The sequence below is a fragment of the Crinia signifera genome, chromosome 6 (assembly GCF_055691185.1).
Source record: "Crinia signifera chromosome 6, ASM5569118v1, whole genome shotgun sequence".
Classification (NCBI taxonomy): domain Eukaryota; kingdom Metazoa; phylum Chordata; class Amphibia; order Anura; family Myobatrachidae; genus Crinia; species Crinia signifera.
In genome coordinates, this window is record NC_139222.1 from 29,424,722 (window position 1) to 29,446,452 (window position 21,731).

Genomic DNA, 21,731 nt, shown 5'->3' on the forward strand with positions numbered 1-21,731 from the left:
GTTCTATTGAAGATGGGACATCTTCAATAGAACGCCCATCTTAGTAAATTTCCAACCTCATCCCCCTACACACAGTGGGCCTTATTGTAGTTCACTCTTAGAGGCAAATTCCTTCTCAAATGGACAAAACCATGTGCACTGCAGGTGGGGCAGATGTAACATGTGCAGAGAGAATTAGATTTGGGTGGGGTTTTCTGCAAAGTGAGATCTATATTGCAGTGTAGAAATAAAGCAGTCAGTATTTACCCTACACAGAAACAAAATAACTCACCCAAATCTAATTCTATCTGCACAATGTCACATTTTCTTTCACATACTGGTCTCTGACCCCTGAGGCTGACGGCAGACATCTGGAATTGGTATCAAATATCCAAATTCACATAAAAGATCTGTAGTGTTTATTGGTCTTCTTAACATCATTGTAACAATGTTATTTTAACCCAAACAAAAAATATGTTAAATCGAATTCAAAATCAAAAGCATGAAATGTTTGTTACTTATATAGGTCTCCTCAGTCCATCACAAAAACATAATTTATATAAACCAGTTATAACTAGCCGATTTGCCCAGGTTCAGCCGGCTTAACTTATCCCGGAGAAGCATTTTACCCCTTTTTCACCACCTTAGGATTCGAATTTTGAGGGTTGCTGCAAATATCGGTCACTGTTTACAGACCACCCAGCAGGTCACATGTTCAAGGTCATCAACTGTCATAATTTCCAGAGCACAATGGTGATGCACTGGTAGACGTTTTGCCACATAACTCCGAAACGAAGCAACCAATCACAATGCTGATATTATTTTGCAAATCTACAGACCAAGAGCTTTCATTTAATACCTGATGCAAAGACAATGGCATCATCGAAATATCACTCATAAAAGTTGTCCTACTACTATTAACATATAGATTACACGGTCTGCCCTCTGCTGGGGAAAAAGGTTAGGTACTTGTTTCCTAGCACGGCCACACCGATTTACATCGGGGTGGTCGTGTCGGAAAAATCGGGTCGATCGCATCGCATGCGATTTGGTCGCATGCGATGCGATCGACGCGACCGACCGATTTTCGACCCGATTTTTTGATTGAATGAAATGTAAATCGGGTCCCTGGGACCCGATTTTACATTGGATTCAATGTAAAATATTCCCAACCCCCCCAAATTTAACGGCGTAAACCCCACCCCACGATAGACGCCAACCCGAAGCGTGTGGAAAAATCGGGGGCATCGCGTCGGGACCAATGTTAATGGTCCCGACCGACGCGATGCCCCCGATATTTTACCTTTCCCGACACGATTTCAATGTTAAAATATTTTTTAACATTGAAGCCTATGGAAAAATCGGGGGCATCGCGTCGGGACCAATGTTAATGGTCCCGACCGACGCGATGCCCCCGATATTGTGTCCTAGCCGGCAAAATGGACCTGATTTCAAAGGAAATCGGGTCCATTGTGTGGATCGTGTACCTTAACTTAAAGGTACACGATCCATAAGATTGTGGCCGTGCTAGGAAACAAGAACCAAAGGTTATTTTTTTTTTACAAACTGCATAATGTGGTCGGGAATATTGACCCAGGTGCCAAAGTCAGCCTGTGACAAGAGATCATAAAGGTCCTTATTTTTTTTTGGGCCTCTTCCCAGCCGGCTGAGTGTTTGTGCGAGGGTGCCGGCCAGACCGGCGGGAGCCCTGGGGACCAGCAGTGGTGGCCTCTCCAACCGGTGCTATGGTTGAAGGTCCGGGGGATGCCAATCTGGACAGAATGTCCCGTAGTCCTTGATGGAGAGCAGATACTTCCTGCATGCCTCTCTCTCTCATGGCGAGTTCTTTCTCTTTTATGGCGAGTTCCTGGTGTTTGAGTAGATTGGCCTCTGCCTGGAGATGTGTCAGCTGCTGCAGGGAGTTGGAAATGTCTTCCAATAATGAGATATTTCGTATGTTTCCCCCTCTAAGTTCTTGAAGTATTGATTCAGGGCTTGGCATTTGTGTCACTGCAGGCTGTTGGTGCAGTGCTGTCACTGCAGGCTGTTGGTGCAGTGCTGTCACTGCAGGCTGATGGTGCAGTGCTGTCACTGCAGGCTGATGGTGCAGTGCTGTCACTGCAGGCTGATGGTGCAGTGCTGTCACTGCAGGCTGATGGTGCAGTGCTGTCACTGCAGGCTGATGGTGCAGTGCTGTCACTGCAGGCTGATGGTGCAGTGCTGTCACTGTAGGCTGATGGTTCAGAGATGTCACTGCAGGCTGATGGTGCAGTGTTGCAGACTGTTGGTTCTGTGATGTCACGGCAGGCTGCTGGTGCAATGTTGTCACTGCGGGCTGCTGGTGCAGTGATGTCACTGCAGGCTGCTGGTGCAGGGATGTCACTGCAGGCTGCTGGTGCAGCGTTGTCACTGCAGGCTGCTGGTGCAGCATTGTCACTGCAGGCTGCTGGTGCAGCGTTGTCACTGCAGGCTGCTGGTGCAGCGTTGTCACTGCAGGCTGCTGGTGCAGCGTTGTCACTGCAGGCTGCTGGTGCAGTGCTGCAGGTTCTTGGTGCAGTGCTGTTACGGCAGGCTGCTGGTCCAGTGCTGCAGGTTCTTGGTGCAGTGTTGTCACTGCAGGCTGCTGTTGCAGTTTTGTTACCACTGGTTGCTGGTGCAGTGATGCAGGCTCCTGAAGCAGTGTTGTCACTGCAGGCTGCTGGTGCAGTGTTGCAGGCTCCTGAAGCAGTGTGCTCACTGCAGGCTGCGGGTGCAGTATTATCACTACAGGCTGCTGGTGCTGTTGAGGTGGGGTTGCGCTTGCCACATTCTCCTCAGAAACCAACTCAGGAGCATCAACCACAACATCTGCAATATAATGTACATCATTACTAACAAGATCAATCATTAACATTTTATAAAGGAGCAATGTAAGAGCAGATTACCAGCGACGGCATGTGTGATTCTTTTGCGAGGCAGGTCACGATCTACACTGGCAATGCCGAAGACCTCTTGCTCTTCGATACACCCCATTGCTTGCATCTCCAAAGACGTGTATTCTAAGGTTTGAGGGAGCGGACCACCACCAGCCCTCCTTGCATGCAGACGTCGGTCTCGTATCTTCAGCTTCAGTCTGCATCTGAAGTCCGCCCACCTGTAAGGAATGACAATTTACTACGGTCAACATCGGTTTTAGAAATATCGTAGATGCCAAACATGCAATAAATAATTAACAGTAAAAAAAAAAAACATTAAATATCTTCGCATGCAGAATAACACTAAAAGTAATATATACGAGGGTGAGTCAAAAATGATCCGCACTTCTGTTGGCTGCAATCAAATCTTTCAGTACGACGTCGCTGTCGCCTCAGTCACGGCTGTGCAGGATTGAATGAGTTGCGTAAGTTCATTGGTGACGGCAGTACAAGAAAAAATGGCCGCCCTGCTTGTGAGTTGCATGTGTTTTGTGGATTGAGGGTGTGTCTGGTACCAATATTTATCTGGAGAAAGAAGTGTGTATGAATGGACAGAGAATTTCAGAGATGGAGGCACAAGTGTCAGCCATGAAGACGGAGCCGGAGAAAGTTTTTGACTCACCCTCGTTGTTTTTTTTTAAAAGTAACTCACCGCCTCCGCACTTCACCGACCGTGCGGACAATGGGGGCTTCTCTGTTTACAGCTTCGGTAATTTCATGCCACACGCGGGCTTTGGTGGATGCGCCCATATTTTTTGGCCCGTGATGAATGTTCTCCATTGCCAACTGAACAAGAATATCCAGTTCTTTCCGGCTAAAGCATGGCTGCCTCCTTTTTTTATTTGCCGGCAGAGGAATGCCTTCCCGAGTAGCCTGGCTTGTACCTGGAATCCCGGGCACATTTTCTCTCAGAATCCCAGTGATATTCCTTTTCTGGTCTGGTACTTGTGTTTCATTTCTCACTCCCCTGGCACGTCTCGCGTCTGCCTGAATCCGCAGAGATGCCCTTGTTAAGCGATGCGTTATGGGATCCATGCGGTCGGCCAGCTGCTGCAAATGAAAAAGTATGAAAGTGCATCAGGAAAACATGGTGTGCCAACCTAGTTTTGCCGATTTTAAAAAATATTGGCATTCTCACACAAATCCCCGAAATCTCTGGCTGCTTAAACCCTATTTGTAACCCAGTTACCTCTCGATCTGGATCCAAGAACAAAAGAACCAGCTATGCACTGAACAACAACAATTACTGTGAGGTAATTACCCCCGATGATGTACATCCGCACAAATTAGCTTATGCACGCTGAAGTGCCGATTTGCATACACACCAACCCCTTTAATAAGTAATGGGGCATAGTCAAAATTTAGATTCACTACCTTCAGGATGGTATGTCTTTCCTTTTATTTGCAGCATGCAAGGGATTAGTAGCATGCCATGTTTACCTGTGGCACCACACCATGTTTTCCTGATGCACTTCCATTTTTTTATTTGCAGTGGATGGCTAGTTCTTTTAGCAATGGGTATCCGGCTATTTTGTTCTTGTGCCCAGACATAGTATGTTTTTTGCTGAAGGGAAGTGTGTGTGTGTGTGTGTGTTTGGGGCAGGCATGCTGATGGAAGCAGAGGAATACCGGGCCCCGGTAAAATTTTGGGGGTGTGGCCTAAGTGTGTGTGGTGTGGGCACCTCCCACACTTAGGCCACACCCCCAAAATGTTTAGAGGAGGGTGAAAGAAAACTCTAAAAACTGTAATCTCAGAGGCAGCACACACCTACAGCATGTGCTGTGCTGACAGCAGGCTCAGCATGACCTCTCATGCTGTCAGTGAGACACTCATGCTGAGCCTGCTGTCAGAACAGCACATGCTGCAGAAGTGTGTGCTACTGTTGCTACCCGGGAGGGACAGAGGGGGAAGGGAGGGGTCGGACCAGGGCCCCTGCAGGGCCCCTCCAGCAAGCCTGGGCCCGGGTAATTAGTACCTGCTCCCCCCCTCTCTCTCGGCTCCCCTGGATGGAAGATCATTAGCACACCATGTTTTGATGCACTTCCATTCTTTGTTTATTGCAGTGGATGGCTGGTTCTTTGGTTCTTGTATCAAGATTGAGAGTATATGTGTTTGTGTGTGTGTGCGCACCATGCTGTGGTATTTTGTGATGTAAAAATATTTGTTTTTTAATAAAGTTTAAGAAAAAAAAAAATTCATCAACAACAACACCATGCAATGCATCCTAATTTATAACCAGGTATTTAGATGGCTATTATTATCTGGGCGAGAAGTAGACAGTTATGGCCCTCTGACTTCTGAGGGACTACACACCCCAGCATCCATTGCATTTGTCTGTCTGCGGGGATATTGGGGCTTGTAGCTGCAGAGCAGAACACTGACAAACATGACCATAAACTCTATTTGAGCTGGGTCTCCCATACCCGAAAACCGGTATATTTCAGCCATGCAGTAACGTCATGATGTGAACCAGCACTGTGACATCAATCATGTAAACAACAAATGACAGCCGATGTGGGAGTGGCTCTGCAGCCTTTCCCTCTCTCCGCTAGCCCTTCCTGATCCCACTGCTAGCACAGCATGGGAAAATTCCCATATTCCGAATGCTCCTGGTCCTCAGTATTCCAAACATGAGATAAACATCTTGTATTACAAATACTAACCTGGAAACCAGAGAATAGCAGATAAAGCGCAGCATCAGATGTATGAATATAAAACAAAAGATGCACAAAACATAACCACAGGCAAACTTCATTGCCCAAAGTACAGTGCAGTGATTAGGGAAGGGCAGAACACAATAAGACATCACATGTACACCACTAGTGCACAGCCAAAGAGAGGGGACACGGTACACCAATTGAGAGCCCACGTTGCTCATCGTCACATTGACTAGCCCCCCCCTCCAAAAAGTGAAAAACTCATGTCAACCTTTTCACATGTTGACATTTTGTGCATCAACAGTTTGTTTATGTTGACCTTTTGGGGTTTACCTATTGATTGTCGATCTAGACACTGTCAACCCTATGATCCATACCTGCAATTACTCACATATGTTTTTTTCACGTCAAAGAAATCTTCAAAAGCTTTTTTTTTTTTTTTTTTTAAGAATCGATAAAAAAAAAACAAAAAAAACTTTAATTACAAATCAGATTTTCAGATCATACACAATGTGTATTACATGTCCTGCTGGCGCTTGCAGAGGTGCCACCAAGTATTATAGCAGATTCAACTATTCTGTGTCATGCCAAACAGTAAATATAATTAACATATTGTTTAAGAGGACACTGTCAGCCATTTTAATGTAGCCAACCAATAACAACGCATAGGAGGTAACCAATAATAAAAATGTGCCACTGCTATAATGACAGCCGCTGCCTTTCCCAGTACGGAGCTCTTTACGTTACCGGCGGTCATGGAAAAATGCCTAGGCCACGTCTCATGTGCCAGACGTGGTAAGTTAGTGGCCAATTGCGCAGCAAATGTACCTTCGTCCAGTTGTAACTGTGGTGGTGGCGTTCGGTATAGTGATCTACAATATATTTTAATAATGTCTATGATTTGTAGTGAGAGCTGCCTTGCCTGATGCGCTGCTCCTGTGGGTGTTGGTAATATTGGAGTTTGCATGCCGAGGGGCCAGCTGAGTTCTTGATAAATGGGCCCCTATAGATCTATTATAATTAGTTGTAAAATATAACTATAACTCTAAGACCGGGTATATGGACCATGGAGGGAGTGTGTCCTGACTCCGGCGCCACCCGGCCGTGACTCACGCAGCCGCTATTATGGGAGCCACGGCCGGGCGGCGCAACAGTCAGGACACAAAACAGAAGACAGCAGGCGGCCGGCAGACAGGGCAGGGATGCCGTTTGCGGTGCATGGTTCCGGCGCCCTATGAGCTTGTGCTCAGCCGTCTCTGTCCTCGCTACGCCCCTGCCGGACGTGAACAGCTTATGATAAAGTTTTGAATAGGTCTTAAAAAAGTTTCAAAATAAAATTTTTGTGAAAGTATTTTTTTTGTGTTGGATTTTCCAGAACCTGGAGCTGGCGTCTTAAGTTCAAAACCTGCCGTACAAATAAAGTTCAACAAGGATGCCTCTCCCATAGTCATCTATAAATCTTATGGTAGCCAGACTCAGGGGCACCCCTAAGATTCTGCCGCCCCTAGTCAGCTGCCTAATGGTAGAGATGGCCCTGTATGTGTGGAACGTTGAAGTTGTTCTGAAAGGCAATGAGATCCGCCTGCGGAAGGCCCCATGGTGGTGTCAGACAAAAGTCTCTACCCAGGAAGGGATTTTGGCCGCCATTGTAGTCACGGTCTTTGTTCCTCCTGACCCATTCCACTGGCATTGCTTTATCCAGCTGAATATAAACTGGCCCGCCGACCAAGACGGGGCAGGCTTCCGAGAGGGCCAGGAGATTGAGCACACTGATCGGCAGAGTAGTCTGCTAAGGAGACGAATTTCTTGTAGTATGGGACCACAAACTTGGAGACTACCACCTGTGGTCCCAATGGCCCAATCTGGACTGACAAGGGATCGTCCATCTAATTTTGGGGAATTTCACACTAGAACTCCTTGGTGTGGTGGACTTAATCGAAGGAGGAGACAACAATTTCATGCACAACCAGAACGATGGATGAGGCAATGACAGTACTGTCCGGACCTATTTCTGCAGGGTCCATGTTTTGGACTGCGGCATGAAAACGGAGCAGGAAGTCCGTGGACAAATCACACTGAAGCCCCGCCCGATTTGGTGACCAGGTCTCCACATGTCGAGCTTCCCAATCAGAGTCTATTCAAGGTTGCTGACATATGTGGCATGAGACAACCTTACAAATGATGAGTGTGCTTAGCTATATGTGTCCACCTTGGGAGCCAGCTCCCTGCTGGATAACTGACTCCCTGCCGCAACCACAAAAGCCTCCACAGAATGAGCCTCACGCCACAAGCACTTAGAGAACTTTTATGTACACCGGCCCCTTAAATATTAACAAACAAGTTAAAAGCCGGTCAAATTGACAGCTTAGTCCCTATCTGCTCCTACCTCCAATCTCTGTTCTCACAGCTCCTCCCTCTGTCCATATCTAGCGAGCTTGAAACAGATCATTTTGGTTTCACTTTCTGTTAAGGAGTAATTTGGTCCGTTGAGCGGCCTCTAGTGGTCACTAGCGGTACTTCACCTAAAAAAAAGATGAGAGAAGATGGAGCAGCTCTCAATGGAGCTGCTCCTGGCAATAAAATCGCCATTCGCCGCTCCAGCTGACGGAAGAGGATGCACGCACCCCATTCCGTTGGAGCCCTCCAAAGCCTACCGCCGGTCCCCTGCACCTCCCCTACAACCCCCACTCCCTGCCCGTCTCCATGAAGCGGAGACGGGCAGGGAAGCCACTAACCGCGTGAGACGCTCGCACGTCCCAGTCAGCTGGAGGCGCTCCATCTGTAGTTTGCCTTTAATATCGCAGCCATTTAAAAACTGGGGATTACATACACAGAGAGTGTTCGTAAATGTACCCTTTAATAATTTGCCCAATTCCCTGTGGTGTGGGTCACTCCCATAGTGCTTCATTCTAGCACCATGCACCTACCAAAATCCGTGCAGTTCCTCTTCTCTGCTTGGGGTGTCACATTTTGCTGTGGTGCTTCTAGCACAGTTTGGGCTGTACCTCTCTGCTGAAATACAGATCAGACTGTGCTAGAAGCACCAGAACAGAGAGCGACATCCCAGGCAGGAAAGGGGAACTACACGGATTATGCCAGAATGAATGCTACTCACATAGTATAAACCAGTGTTTTTCAACCACTGTGCCGTGGCACACTAGTGTGCCTGGAGCTGTTCTCAAGTGTAGCCCCAGATCTAGAGATGCCTAAACCAGTTTACAGCCACCACCAGTTCAACTGTTATTTACTGGTCGCTTCTTTTCTTGTAAAGGGCCAATGTATTTTTGTGACCTGTGGGGACCAGTGTGATTGTTTTTTTATATGGGGGCCAATAGGTTGTTTTTTTTATTTCCTGTGGGGGGCCAATGTGTTTTGCCCTGTGGGGATCTTATGGTGTGCCCTGGCAATTTTAAAATCCTATTTAGAGTACCGCAAGGTAAAAGGTTGCAAATTACGGATATAATCCCCAAAATGCACATTACACGGTTTACTTAATGAGAGAATATGCAAATTAAAAAATAACACAAATCAAAGGCGAATTGGGTCATTAATCTGGTTATTGAAAAGAGGATTGTAGCCAAATAGAAGACAGTCAGAATGCACTGTACTGTATTTAGGCATTACAATCGGAGAGGCCTTATCCACTGCACTAATAACTGGTAAATTCTGCATTTAAATATCAAAGTTGGCATGGCACACATATGGAAATATATGGAAAATATATAATATCAGAACAGGGCAGCTGTGAGCCCCTATATGGAGCGACACTTGAATTGCTTCGTCAGGCGCCATCTAGTGGCCACCAGCGCACACAACACTAGAGGCATAGAGAAGTAAACCCTTTATAATACAGCGATTACAATGCCCAGGACAGGATAGCCAATGATCAACTAGCCAGGTGATCAGGCAGCCAAATGGCGATTAGACAGCAAAACGATAATCTTTCCTTGTGATAGGACAGCCATGAGACAGGACAGCCAATGGTCAACTAGCCAAGTAGGGGAAGGACAGCCTAGTGGTAGGCACCAAGCTTCTTCTCCAGTGCAACACAATATATCCAACAATTTCTCAATTACAGTACAACCGCTATACATTTCTAGATGCAGATATAAACGAGTAGAATAGTTGCTGTAAAAAATGCAAAAATCAAAAAAACTTTCCTCCCATGAGAGAACTAATGTCTATACAGCTTCAGAAGTAAAAATCTAAGTGATCCTACATGTCAATCGTCAGATACACAGAATAATAATAATAATGTGCGAACCGTCCTAGTATTCCCCACCCACGGACATGAATATGGATTAGTAGAATGATGGATCTTACACAGATATGTAACAGACCCCTCTGGCCAACTCCCTGGAGCCGGGGTAGCCAACCCTAGTCCTCGAGAGCTACCAACAGTGCATGTTTTCCAGATCTCCTCACAGAATCACAAGTGAGCTAATTAGCTCCATCTGTGTATCTTTTAAAATGTTTCAGTGATTAATGAGTGCAGCTGTGCAGCAGCTAGGTTGTCTGGTAAATGTGCACTGTTGGTAGCTCTGGAGGACCGTGGTTGGCTACCCCTGTACTAGAGTATACGGTCATTGGGTTGACCAACCAAAGGTTGACATGAATTGGGTCGACAATGGTTAGGTCACTCAAAGGGGGGTGGATCAGTTGGTCACCGGCAAGTTGTTAGACAGTCATTAGGTCGACATGCAGAAAGGTCGACATGGGTTAGGTTGACAGGGTCACAAGGTCGACAGTCAAAAGGTCGACATGGGGTTTTTCACAGTTTTTTGACCCCAATAAGGACACAACCGACATGGACACAGGTTAAAGTGCAACGTGTCCCCTCGCATCGCTCGCCATGCGTCTGGCACAGTGCCTCGCTACGCTCGGCACACTATTTTATTCTCCCACCACGCTCTAGTGGATGGTAGGGCATGAAATCCCGCCTGTCGGCACATGTCGGCTCAAAAAACAATGAAAAACCCCATGTCGACATTTTGACTGTCGACCTAACCCTTGTTGACCTAATAACTGTCCAACAACTTGCTGGTGACCCAATGACCGTATCCCACACAAAGGGCTGACATGGGATTTTACTCTATTTTTTGACATGGTTGACACGGACACCGCATCGGTGCACCACGCCCCCCTCGCATGGCTCGCTCATGTTGACTTATTAAGTGTCACCCTTCCCATTGTCATCCTAATGCTTGTGTCAACCTTCCACCCACCTAAGCCATGTCGATTTTCACTTGTCAACCCAACACCATTTACCAAAGGTAGATTTTACGATGTTACTCGGTCATTTTTTTTATATTACTGTTTTTATTTTTATTTATTGTTGGTCAATGATTATTATTAATAAGAAGGTTGTTTTATTTGATTTTTTCTTGATAAAAAAGCGATATTAAAATCGCTGTTGGGTTGCCAAGGCTAAAACATACATTTACTACGAGATTCATTTTTAAACGTTAATAAATGTTTGTTCTAGCACTGGAAAATTGATTTAAAACAGTGATTCTCAAACTCGGTCCTCAGGACCCCACACAATTCCCGATTTCCAGGTCACCTGACAGGTGCACTCATTACTAACTGACACGTTTCAAAAGATCCACCGGTGGCGCTAAATATTTCACTCGTGATTCTGTGAGGAGACCTGCAAAACATGCACCGTGTGGGGTCCTGAGGGCCGAGTTTGTGAACCTGTGATTTAAAAAGATTGATTTTTAGCGACCTACAAATCATCCAACATCGACATATAAAAAAATAATTAAAAAAAAGACAATAAAAAGTAATATAATATAAAAAAAAACATTCCAACATCGACCTTTTCGTAAATACACCTCTATTTATTTTTTTAAATCACAATTTATCCTATCTTTTCCCATTACCCACTATTATTTTAATATTAAGCTTCAATATTACTTATACGTTTTGTCCACACACACATTTTTTATTAATCAGCGCAAAGTTGTCATATAGACCACACGGTGATAAGTTCTGTGGTATTTGACGAGACCCTAAAACCCATTTACCTGGTACTCCTGTGGGGTCATGTGATTCTCCTCTATACACTCCTGTGTATAAAAAGGATGGGGACATCTCTCTGGGGTATCTCTGTTACTGGCACCATCTGCAGGAGACACACAGTGACTGAGGACATTGTACTGTATATACAGCGAGTAAATATGATATGCACAGTATATGTAATGCAGACCTAGGATCCCCGGACCTGTATACAAATGGAAAGGCGAAAGTATACAGAGAATAACAAACGTTTGTATCACTCGTGAAATAAAGATTAATAAATGCAATCTAGCAGACTATGAACATGGAATAATTTCAGACACTCGCATCGTCACTGGATACTGAAGTGTAAAGTGTGTGTGTGTGTGTGTGTGGGGGGGGGGGGGGTAAGGGGGGCATATAGAGGACGAATTTAACAGAGTCAACCAGAATCACCACCATACTGTACGTTCAAGCACAACTTGCAGAATAGGAGGACAACCCCTCCATACGACCCCTGGAACCATAAGAACATGTCAATTCTGAAGAACAGCGTCAGTCGCAGACCAGTCCGTTATATATCTTCTGCCCAGTGGTTGCGCAGGAAGTAAGATGGCGGAGACGTTACAGCCGCGTACAGGATCGCAAGATGAGGCACGCCCCCAAAACAGTCATGACACGCCTGCGTTACTGCCGCCGCTCCACGTTACCTTCCAATCAATCACAACACAACAGCCGATTATCGACCCACTGCAAAAATAATCTGGTTTGTGTCCAACCAGATTCTCTTGGGTGGATTTGGGCATATACCATGAATGTGCAGAGAATAAAGGTGTTTTACATTTTGTGGAGATATAAGCTCTTTTTCACTTCAGGAATGTTAGGGAGATGGGAACGGCCTGGCTGCACAAGGGTTAGATTATCTTTTTACCTTTTTACTTGAACTTCTGCATCAATTTTTCCTGTCTAAGAGGGACTGATGGCTCCTGATGTATGAGATACACCAGAGAGTGTGGGGAGGAGACTGGTCAGATCTCTGGTAACACACAGTGACATGATGTGAGGGGGAGAGCAGGAGTATAATAGGGGCTGTTGGCTGCTGATGTATGAGATACACCAGAGAGTGTGGGGAGGAGACTGGTCAGATCTCTGGGCTGGTAACACACAGTGACATGATGTGAGAGGAGAGCAGGAGTATAATAGGGGCTGATGGCTCCTGATGTATGAGATACACCAGAGAGTGTGGGGAGGAGACTGGTCAGATCTCTGGGCTGGTAACACACAGTGACATGATGTGAGGGGGAGAGCAGGAGTATAATAGGGGCTGATGGCTCCTGATGTATGAGATACACCAGAGAGTGTGGGGAGGAGACTGGTCAGATCTCTGGGCTGGTAACACACAGTGACATGATGTGAGGGGAGAGCAGGAGTATAATAAGGGATGATGTCTCCTGATGTATGAGATACACCAGAGAGTGTGGGGAGGAGACTGGTCAGATCTCTGGGCTGGTAACACACAGTGACATGATGTGAGGGGGAGAGCAGGAGTATAATAGGGGCTGATGGCTCCTGATGTATGAGATACACCAGAGAGTGTGGGGAGGAGACTGGTCAGATCTCTGGGCTGGTAACACACAGTGACATGATGTGAGGGGGAGAGCAGGAGTATAATAGGGGCTGATGACTCCTGATGTATGAGATACACCAGAGAGTGTGGGGAGGAGACTGGTTAGATCTCTGGGCTGGTAACACACAGTGACATGATGTGAGGGGGAGAGCAGGAGTATAATAGGGGCTGATGGCTCCTGATGTATGAGATACACCAGAGAGTGAGCGGAGAAGACTGGTCAGATCTCTGGGCTGGTAACACACAGTGACATGATGTGAGAGGAGAGCAGGAGTATAATAGGGGCTGATGTCTCCTGATGTATGAGATGCACCAGAGAGTGTGGGGAGGAGACTGGTCAGATCTCTGGGCTGGTAACACACAGTGACATGATGTGAGGGGGAGAGCAGGAGTATAATAGGGGCTGATGGCTCCTGATGTATGAGATACACCAGAGAGTGTGGGGAGGAGACTGGTCAGATCTCTGGGCTGGGAACACACAGGGCTTTATTCTGGTTGGTTCGGACGGAAGCGTATTTGCGGACTGGAACCGAGTGTTCTTAGCCCCGCCTTCCGTACGGATTGCTCTCACCGTCCGAATGCGGTAAGATGCCGACCGAACGGACCATGAGCGGATTTTCCATGTGAACACCTCCCCCATCTGTGAGAACCTCCCCCATCATTCGATGGTCGCCGACCATCGAATGCTGGAACGAGTGGTCAGGCAGCATGAGTGCTCCAGACCACTCGGGCATTTCTCCGTGCAAAAGCAGGGATATGGGCGGACAGCTGGCATCCGGCTATGTCATATGTCTGCCCCCCACACGTGCGTAACGGCCGCATTACCATACGTACGCCCAGCGTTTTCATGGGAACCCCATGAAACGCGGGGCGTATGCATATGGAAATGAGCCCAAACAGCCCTTCACGCCCCTCTCCACCCCCTGTTCGGATTGTACAGAATTCACACCGAGAGCAGGGAGTATAATAGAGGGTGATGGCTCCTGAGAGGGGAGAGCAGGCGTATAATAGGGGATGATGGCTCCTGATGTATGAGATTCACCAGAGAGTGAGGGGAGGAGACTGGTCAGATCTCTGGGCTGGTAACACACAGTGACATGATGTGAGGGGAGAGCAGGAGTATAATAGGGGCTGATGGCTCCTGATGTATGAGATACACCAGAGAGTGTGGGGAGGAGACTAGTCAGATCTCTGGGCTGGTAACACACAGTGACATGATGTGAGGGGGAGAGCAGGAGTATAATAGGGGCTGATGGCTCCTGATGTATGAGATACACCAGAGAGTGTGGGGAGGAGACTGGTCAGATCTCTGGGCAGGTAACACACAGTGACATGATGTGAGGAGGAGAGCAGGAGTATAATAGGGGCTGATGGCTCCTGATGTATGAGATACACCAGAGAGTGTGGGGAGGAGGCTGGTCAGATCTCTGGGCAGGTAACACACAGTGACATGATGTGAGGAGGAGAGCAGGAGTATAATAGGGGCTGATGGCTCCTGATGTATGAGATACACCAGAGAGTGTGGGGAGGAGACTAGTCAGATCTCTGGGCTGGTAACACACAGTGACATGATGTGAGGGGGAGAGCAGGAGTATAATAGGGGCTGATGGCTCCTGATGTATGAGATACACCAGAGAGTGTGGGGAGGAGACTGGTCAGATCTCTGGCAGGTAACACACAGTGACATGATGTGAGGGGGAGAGCAGGAGTATAATAGGGGCTGATGGCTCCTGATGTATGAGATACACCAGAGAGTGTGGGGAGGAGGCTGGTCAGATCTCTGGGCTGGTAACACACAGTGACATGATGTGAGGGGAGAACAGGAGTATAATAGGGGATGATGGCTCCTGATGTATGAGATACATCAGAGAGTGTGGAGAGGAGACTGGTCAGATCTCTGGGCTGGTAACACACAGTGACATGATGTGAGGAAAGAGCAGGAGTATAATAGGGGATGATGGCTCCTGATGTATGAGATACATCAGAGAGTGTGGAGAGGAGACTGGTCAGATCTCTGGGCTGGTAACACACAGTGACATGATGTGAGGAAAGAGCAGGTGTATAATAGGAGCTCATGGCTCCTGATGTATGAGATACATCAGAGAGTGTGCGGAGGAGACTGGTCAGATCTCTGGGCAGGTAACACACAGTGACATGATGTGAGGGGAGAGCAGGAGTATAATAGGGGCTGATGGCTCCTGATGTATGAGATACACCAGAGAGTGTGGGGAGGAGACTGGTCAGATCTCTGGGCTGGTAACACACAGTGACATGGTGTGAGGGGAGAGCAGGAGTATAATAGGGGCTGATGGTTCCTGACTCCCCCACTGGGCAGATACATTCCCATCATTAGTCTGTACTGACAGAGGAGGGTGTAGGATAAGAGGCCGCTGTAGTGACAGAGGAGGGTGTAGGATAAGAGGCTGCTGTAATGACAGAACAAGGAGAATATGTGACTCTGTAATAAGTGATTATTACTCACCTGTGCTGATATCTGTAGGGATTTCCTCCTCCTTACAGGGATAATTAAACCTCCCATACAACTCTTCTTCTCCCTCTGTGTCTTCTAATTTAATATCAGTCACATATGTTTCTTCTTCTCCCTCTATATATTCTTCTTTAATATCACTCAGGTCTAAATCCTAAATAACCCACAAAACAAAAACAAAAAAACAACATTTTAATATGGTCTGATTTTTCATTAACATTAAACCCGAGAATACCATGGCATAAGACTCGCATAGTTTCTGCCCCAGATCATTTACTGACAGTCATTTTGTTATCTTGGTATTTAGTGAAACCCTACATACTACCTACCGGGTACTCCTGTGGGGTCCTGTGATTCTCCCTCTGTACAGTGCTGGGAATACAGAGGATGAGGACATCGCTCTGGGGTATCTCTGTTACTGTCTCCATCTGTAGGAGACACACAGTGTACGTATGTGATTATCAAATGGGAATATATAGGGGGCCTCATAGCTGCTCTCCCCAATACAATAAATGAAAGTCTCCGCATACCCAGTGATGTGGGGGGCCGGTGATTCTTCATGATGACTTTTACAGAACTTTGTGTGCCTCTACATACTTCTAATCCTGCATGGAGAGATAGACAGTGACATCCTGACACCTTATAGGAACCTGACACACACAGTGATACAGTCATCACCCAGACACATTGGATGCCCCATTCCCAGCAGTTACCTCTCCGGTCACAGCCCCCAATGTTACTGTATAATGTCCCGTTCCCAGAAAACACCTCTCCAGTCAGCAGCTGGATGATCTTGTTGTCGAGTTCCAGGATCTTTTGCTCATTGTCTCTCTTGTGTATCGGTGAGTGAGGCCAGGACGGGGGTCTGGGTCCTGCTCCCTCCTCTTGATACACGGGGGCAGCTGCTGGTTGTTCCTTCCTCAAAATTTTTTTTTTTCTTTACTACAATTAAATAAGAAATCACTAAAACTAAATCCAATTTCAAATTAGCTGCCATAATGTAATCTGCGATCGTACGTAAAGTTATCGCACCTATCGTCCAATAAAAACCCAGTTAATAATCCAATGGCAGAGTTTTTGCTCTGTAGTGGCCAGAGTCTTCCTCCCGAATATCACTGGTAAGATGGCGCTGGCCCGGGGAGGAGAGATCTGACACCCCTGTATATCACTACCTTTCTGATACCCCTGTATATCACTGTATGGTGCCCTTTTTTATATATATAATAATCATAATGCCACATATCAGCGTGTGCCGGGAGCTGTGTTATCCCCATCATATATCACTGTACCGTCCCTCTCCCCTATATAATAACACCACATATCAGCGTGTGCAGGGAGCTGTGTTATCCCTATCATATATCACTGTACCGTCCCCTCTCCCCTATATAATAATACCACATATCAGCGTGTGCCGGGAGCTGCGTTATCCCCATCATATATCACTGTACCGTCCCCTCTCCCCTATATAATAATACCACATATCAGCCTGTGCCGGGAGCTGTGTTATCCCCATCATATATCACTGTACTATCCCCTCTCCCCTATATAATAATACCACATATCAGCGTGTGCCGGGAGCTGCGTTATCCCCATCATATATCACTGTACCGTCCCCTCTCCCCTATATAATAATACCACATATCAGCCTGTGCCGGGAGCTGTGTTATCCCCATCATATATCACTGTACTATCCCCTCTCCCCTATATAATAATACCACATATCAGCGTGTGCCGGGAGCTGCGTTATCCCCATCATATATCACTGTACCGTCCCCTCTCCCCTATATAATAATACCACATATCAGCCTGTGCCGGGAGCTGTGTTATCCCATCATATATCATTGTACCGTCCCCTCTCCCCTATATAATAACACCACATATCAGCTTGTGCCGGGAGCTGTGTTATCCCCATCATATATCACTGTACCGTCCCCTCTCCCCTATATAATAACACCACATATCAGCGTGTGCCGGGAGCTGTGTTATCCCCATCATATATCACTGTACCGTCCCCTCTCCCTATATAATAATACCACATATCAGCGTGTGCCGGGAGCTGTGTTATCCCCATCATATATCACTGTACCGTCCCCTCTCCCCTATATAATAATGCCACATATCAGCGTGTGCCGGGAGCTGTGTTATCCCCATCATATATCACTGTACCGTCCCCTCTCCCTATATAATAACACCACATATCAGCGTGTGCAGGGAGCTGTGTTATCCCCATCATATATCGCTGTACCGTCCCCTCTCCCCTATATAATAATACCACATATCAGCGTGTGCCGGGAGCTGTGTTATCCCCATCATATATCACTGTACCGTCCCCTCTCCCCTATATAATAATACCACATATCAGCGTGTGCCGGGAGCTCTGTTATCCCCATCATATATCACTGTACTGTCCCCTCTCCCCTATATAATAATACCACATATCAGCGTGTGCCGGGAGCTGTGTTATCCCCATCATATATCACTGTACCGTCCCCTCTCCCCTATATAATAATACCACATATCAGCGTGTGCCGGAAGCTGCGTTATCCCATCATATATCACTGTACCGTCCCCTCTCCCCTATATAATAATACCACATATCAGCGTGAGCCGGGAGCTGCGTTATCCCTATCATATATCACTGTACCGTCCCCTCTCCCCTATATAATAATACCACATATCAGCGTGTGCCGGGAGCTGCGTTATCCCCATCATATATCACTGTACTATCCCCTCTCCCCTATATAATAATACCACATATCAGCGTGTGCCGGGAGCTGCGTTATCCCCATCATATATCACTATACCATCCCCTCTCCCCTATATAATAATACCACATATCAGCGTGTGCCGGGAGCTGTGTTATCCCCATCATATATCACTGTACCGTCCCCTCTCCCCTATATAATAATACCACATATCAGCGTGTGCCGGGAGCTGTGTTATCCCCATCATATATCACTGTACCGTCCCCTCTCCACTATATAATAATACCACATATCAGCGTGTGCCGGAGCTGTGTTATCCCCATCATATATCACTGTACCGTCCCCTCTCCCCTATATAATAATACCACATATCAGCGTGTGCCGGAAGCTGCGTTATCCCATCATATATCACTGTACCGTCCCCTCTCCCCTATATAATAATACCACATATCAGCGTGAGCCGGGAGCTGCGTTATCCCTATCATATATCACTGTACCGTCCCCTCTCCCCTATATAATAATACCACATATCAGCGTGTGCCGGGAGCTGCGTTATCCCCATCATATATCACTGTACTATCCCCTCTCCCCTATATAATAATACCACATATCAGCGTGTGCCGGAGCTGCGTTATCCCCATCATATATCACTGTACCGTCCCCTCTCCCCTATATAATAATACCACATATCAGCGTGTGCCGGGAGCTGTGTTATCCCCATCATATATCACTGTACCGTCCCCTCTCCCCTATATAATAATACCACATATCAGCGTGTGCCGGGAGCTGTGTTATCCCCATCATATATCACTGTACCGTCCCCTCTCCACTATATAATAATACCACATATCAGCGTGTGCCGGGAGCTGCGTTATCCCCATCATATATCACTGTACCGTCCCTCTCCCCTATATAATAATACCACATATCAGCGTGAGCCGGGAGCTGCGTTATCCCTATCATATATCACTGTACCGTCCCCTCTCCCCTATATAATAATACCACATATCAGCGTGTGCCGGGAGCTGCGTTATCCCCATCATATATCACTGTACTATCCCCTCTCCCTATATAATAATACCACATATCAGCGTGTGCCGGGAGCTGCGTTATCCCCATCATATATCACTGTACTATCCCCTCTCCCCTATATAATAATACCACATATCAGCGTGTGCCGGGAGCTGCGTTATCCCCATCATATATCACTGTACCATCCCCTCTCCCCTATATAATAATACCACATATCAGCGTGTGCCGGGAGCTGTGTTATCCCCATCATATATCACTGTACCGTCCCCTCTCCCCTATATAATAATACCACATATCAGCGTGTGCCGGGAGCTGTGTTATCCCCATCATATATCACTGTACTATCCCCTCTCCCCTATATAATAATACCACATATCAGCGTGTGCCGGGAGCTGTGTTATCCCCATCATATATCACTGTACCGTCCCCTCTCCCTATATAATAATACCACATATCAGCGTGTGCCGGAAGCTGCGTTATCCCATCATATATCACTGTACCGTCCCTCTCCCCTATATAATAATACCACATATCAGCGTGAGCCGGGAGCTGCGTTATCCCCATCATATATCACTGTACGGTCCCCTCTCCCCTATATAATAATACCACATATCAGCGTGTGCCGGGAGCTGTGATATCCCCATCATATATCACTGTACCGGCCCCTCTCCCTATATAATAATACCACATATCAGCGTGTGCCGGGAGCTGCGTTATCCCCATCATATATCACTGTACTATCCCCTCTCCCCTATATAATAATACCACATATCAGCGTGTGCCGGGAGCTGCGTTATCCCCATCATATATCACTGTACCGTCCCCTCTCCCCTATAATAATACCACATATCAGCGTGTGCCGGGAGCTGTGTTATCCCCATCATATATCACTGTACCGTCCCCTCTCCCCTATATAATAATACCACATATCAGCGTGTGCCGGGAGCTGTGTTATCCCCATCATATATCACACTATATAATAATACCACATATCAGCGTGTGCCGGGAGCTGCGTTATCCCCATCATATATCACTGTACCCTCCCCTCTCCCCTATATAATAATACCACATATCAGCGTGTGCCGGGAGCTGCGTTATCCCCATCATATATCACTGTACCGTCCCCTCTCCCCTATATAATAACACCACATATCAGCGTGTGCCGGGAGCTGCGTTATCCCCACGTCCCCTCTCCCCTATATAATAATACCACATATCAGCGTGTGCCGGGAGCTGTGTTATCCCCATCATATATCACTGTACCGTCCCCTCTCCCCTATATAATAATACCACATATCAGCGTGTGCCGGGAGCTGTGTTATCCCCATCATATATCACTGTACCGTCCCCTCTCCACTATATAATAATACCACATATCAGCGTGTGCCGGGAGCTGCGTTATCCCCATCATATATCACTGTACCCTCCCCTCTCCCCTATATAATAATACCACATATCAGCGTGTGCCGGGAGCTGCGTTATCCCCATCATATATCACTGTACCGTCCCCTCTCCCCTATATAATAACACCACATATCAGCGTGTGCCGGGAGCTGCGTTATCCCCATCATATATCACTGTACCGTCCCCTCTCCCCTATATAATAATACCACATATCAGCGTGTGCCGGGAGCTGCGTTATCCCCATCATATATCACTGTACTATCCCCTCTCCCTATATAATAATACCACATATCAGCGTGTGCCGGGAGCTGCGTTATCCCCATCATATATCACTGTACTATCCCCTCTCCTCTATATAATAATACCACATATCAGCGTGTGCCGGGAGCTGTGTTATCCCATCATATATCACTGTACCGTCCCCTCTCCCCTATATAATAATACCACATATCAGCGTGTGCCGGGAGCTTTGTTATCCCATCATATATCACTGTACTATCCCCTCTCCCCTATATAATAATACCACATATCAGCGTGAGCCGGGAGCTGTGTTTGGTGCCGCATGGGTTCCTGACAGTCGGGATCCCGACAGTCATTTACCTGACGTCGGGATCCCGACTGTCAAAACGCCGACAGCTGGGTGCCCGACGGCCACCGGCTATTTTCCCTCGTGGGGGTCCACAGAGCCACTGTACCCGCAGCGTGGCGAGCGCAGCGAGCCCGCAAGGGGCTTTTTTGCGCTCGCCATGCTGTCAGACTCCAGGCAGTCGGGATCCCAAGTCCCATACCACACCCGCTGTGTTATCCCCATCATATATCACTGTACCCTCCCCTCTCCCCTATATAATAATACCACATATCCGTGTGTGCTGGGAGCTGTGTTA

At 47.0% G+C, this 21,731-nt stretch overlaps 1 protein-coding gene across 4 annotated transcripts in view; it reads right to left on the reverse strand.

Moving 5' to 3' along the window:
* Positions 1-375: 375 nt before the first annotated feature.
* The window catches only part of LOC146010149 (uncharacterized), a 48,833-nt gene continuing 27,477 nt past the window's right edge, over positions 376-21,731 (reverse strand). The window contains exons 2-9 of one of the 4 annotated variants that reach the window (XM_083151105.1): positions 16,475-16,648; positions 16,237-16,311; positions 16,036-16,134; positions 15,701-15,860; positions 11,621-11,718; positions 3,586-3,983; positions 2,904-3,112; positions 376-2,826 (exon numbers count right to left, since the gene is read on the reverse strand). In XM_083151105.1, coding sequence (XP_083007231.1) covers positions 1,616-2,826; positions 2,904-3,112; positions 3,586-3,983; positions 11,621-11,718; positions 15,701-15,860; positions 16,036-16,134 — 2,175 coding nt within the window. In that variant the 5' untranslated portion in view covers positions 16,237-16,311; positions 16,475-16,648 and the 3' untranslated portion in view covers positions 376-1,615. Of the gene's footprint in view, positions 2,827-2,903; positions 3,113-3,585; positions 3,984-11,620; positions 11,719-15,700; positions 15,861-16,035; positions 16,135-16,236; positions 16,312-16,419; positions 16,649-21,731 lie in introns of all 4 variants that reach the window. The other 3 variants (XM_083151106.1, XM_083151107.1, XM_083151104.1) reach the window with 3 other exon arrangements.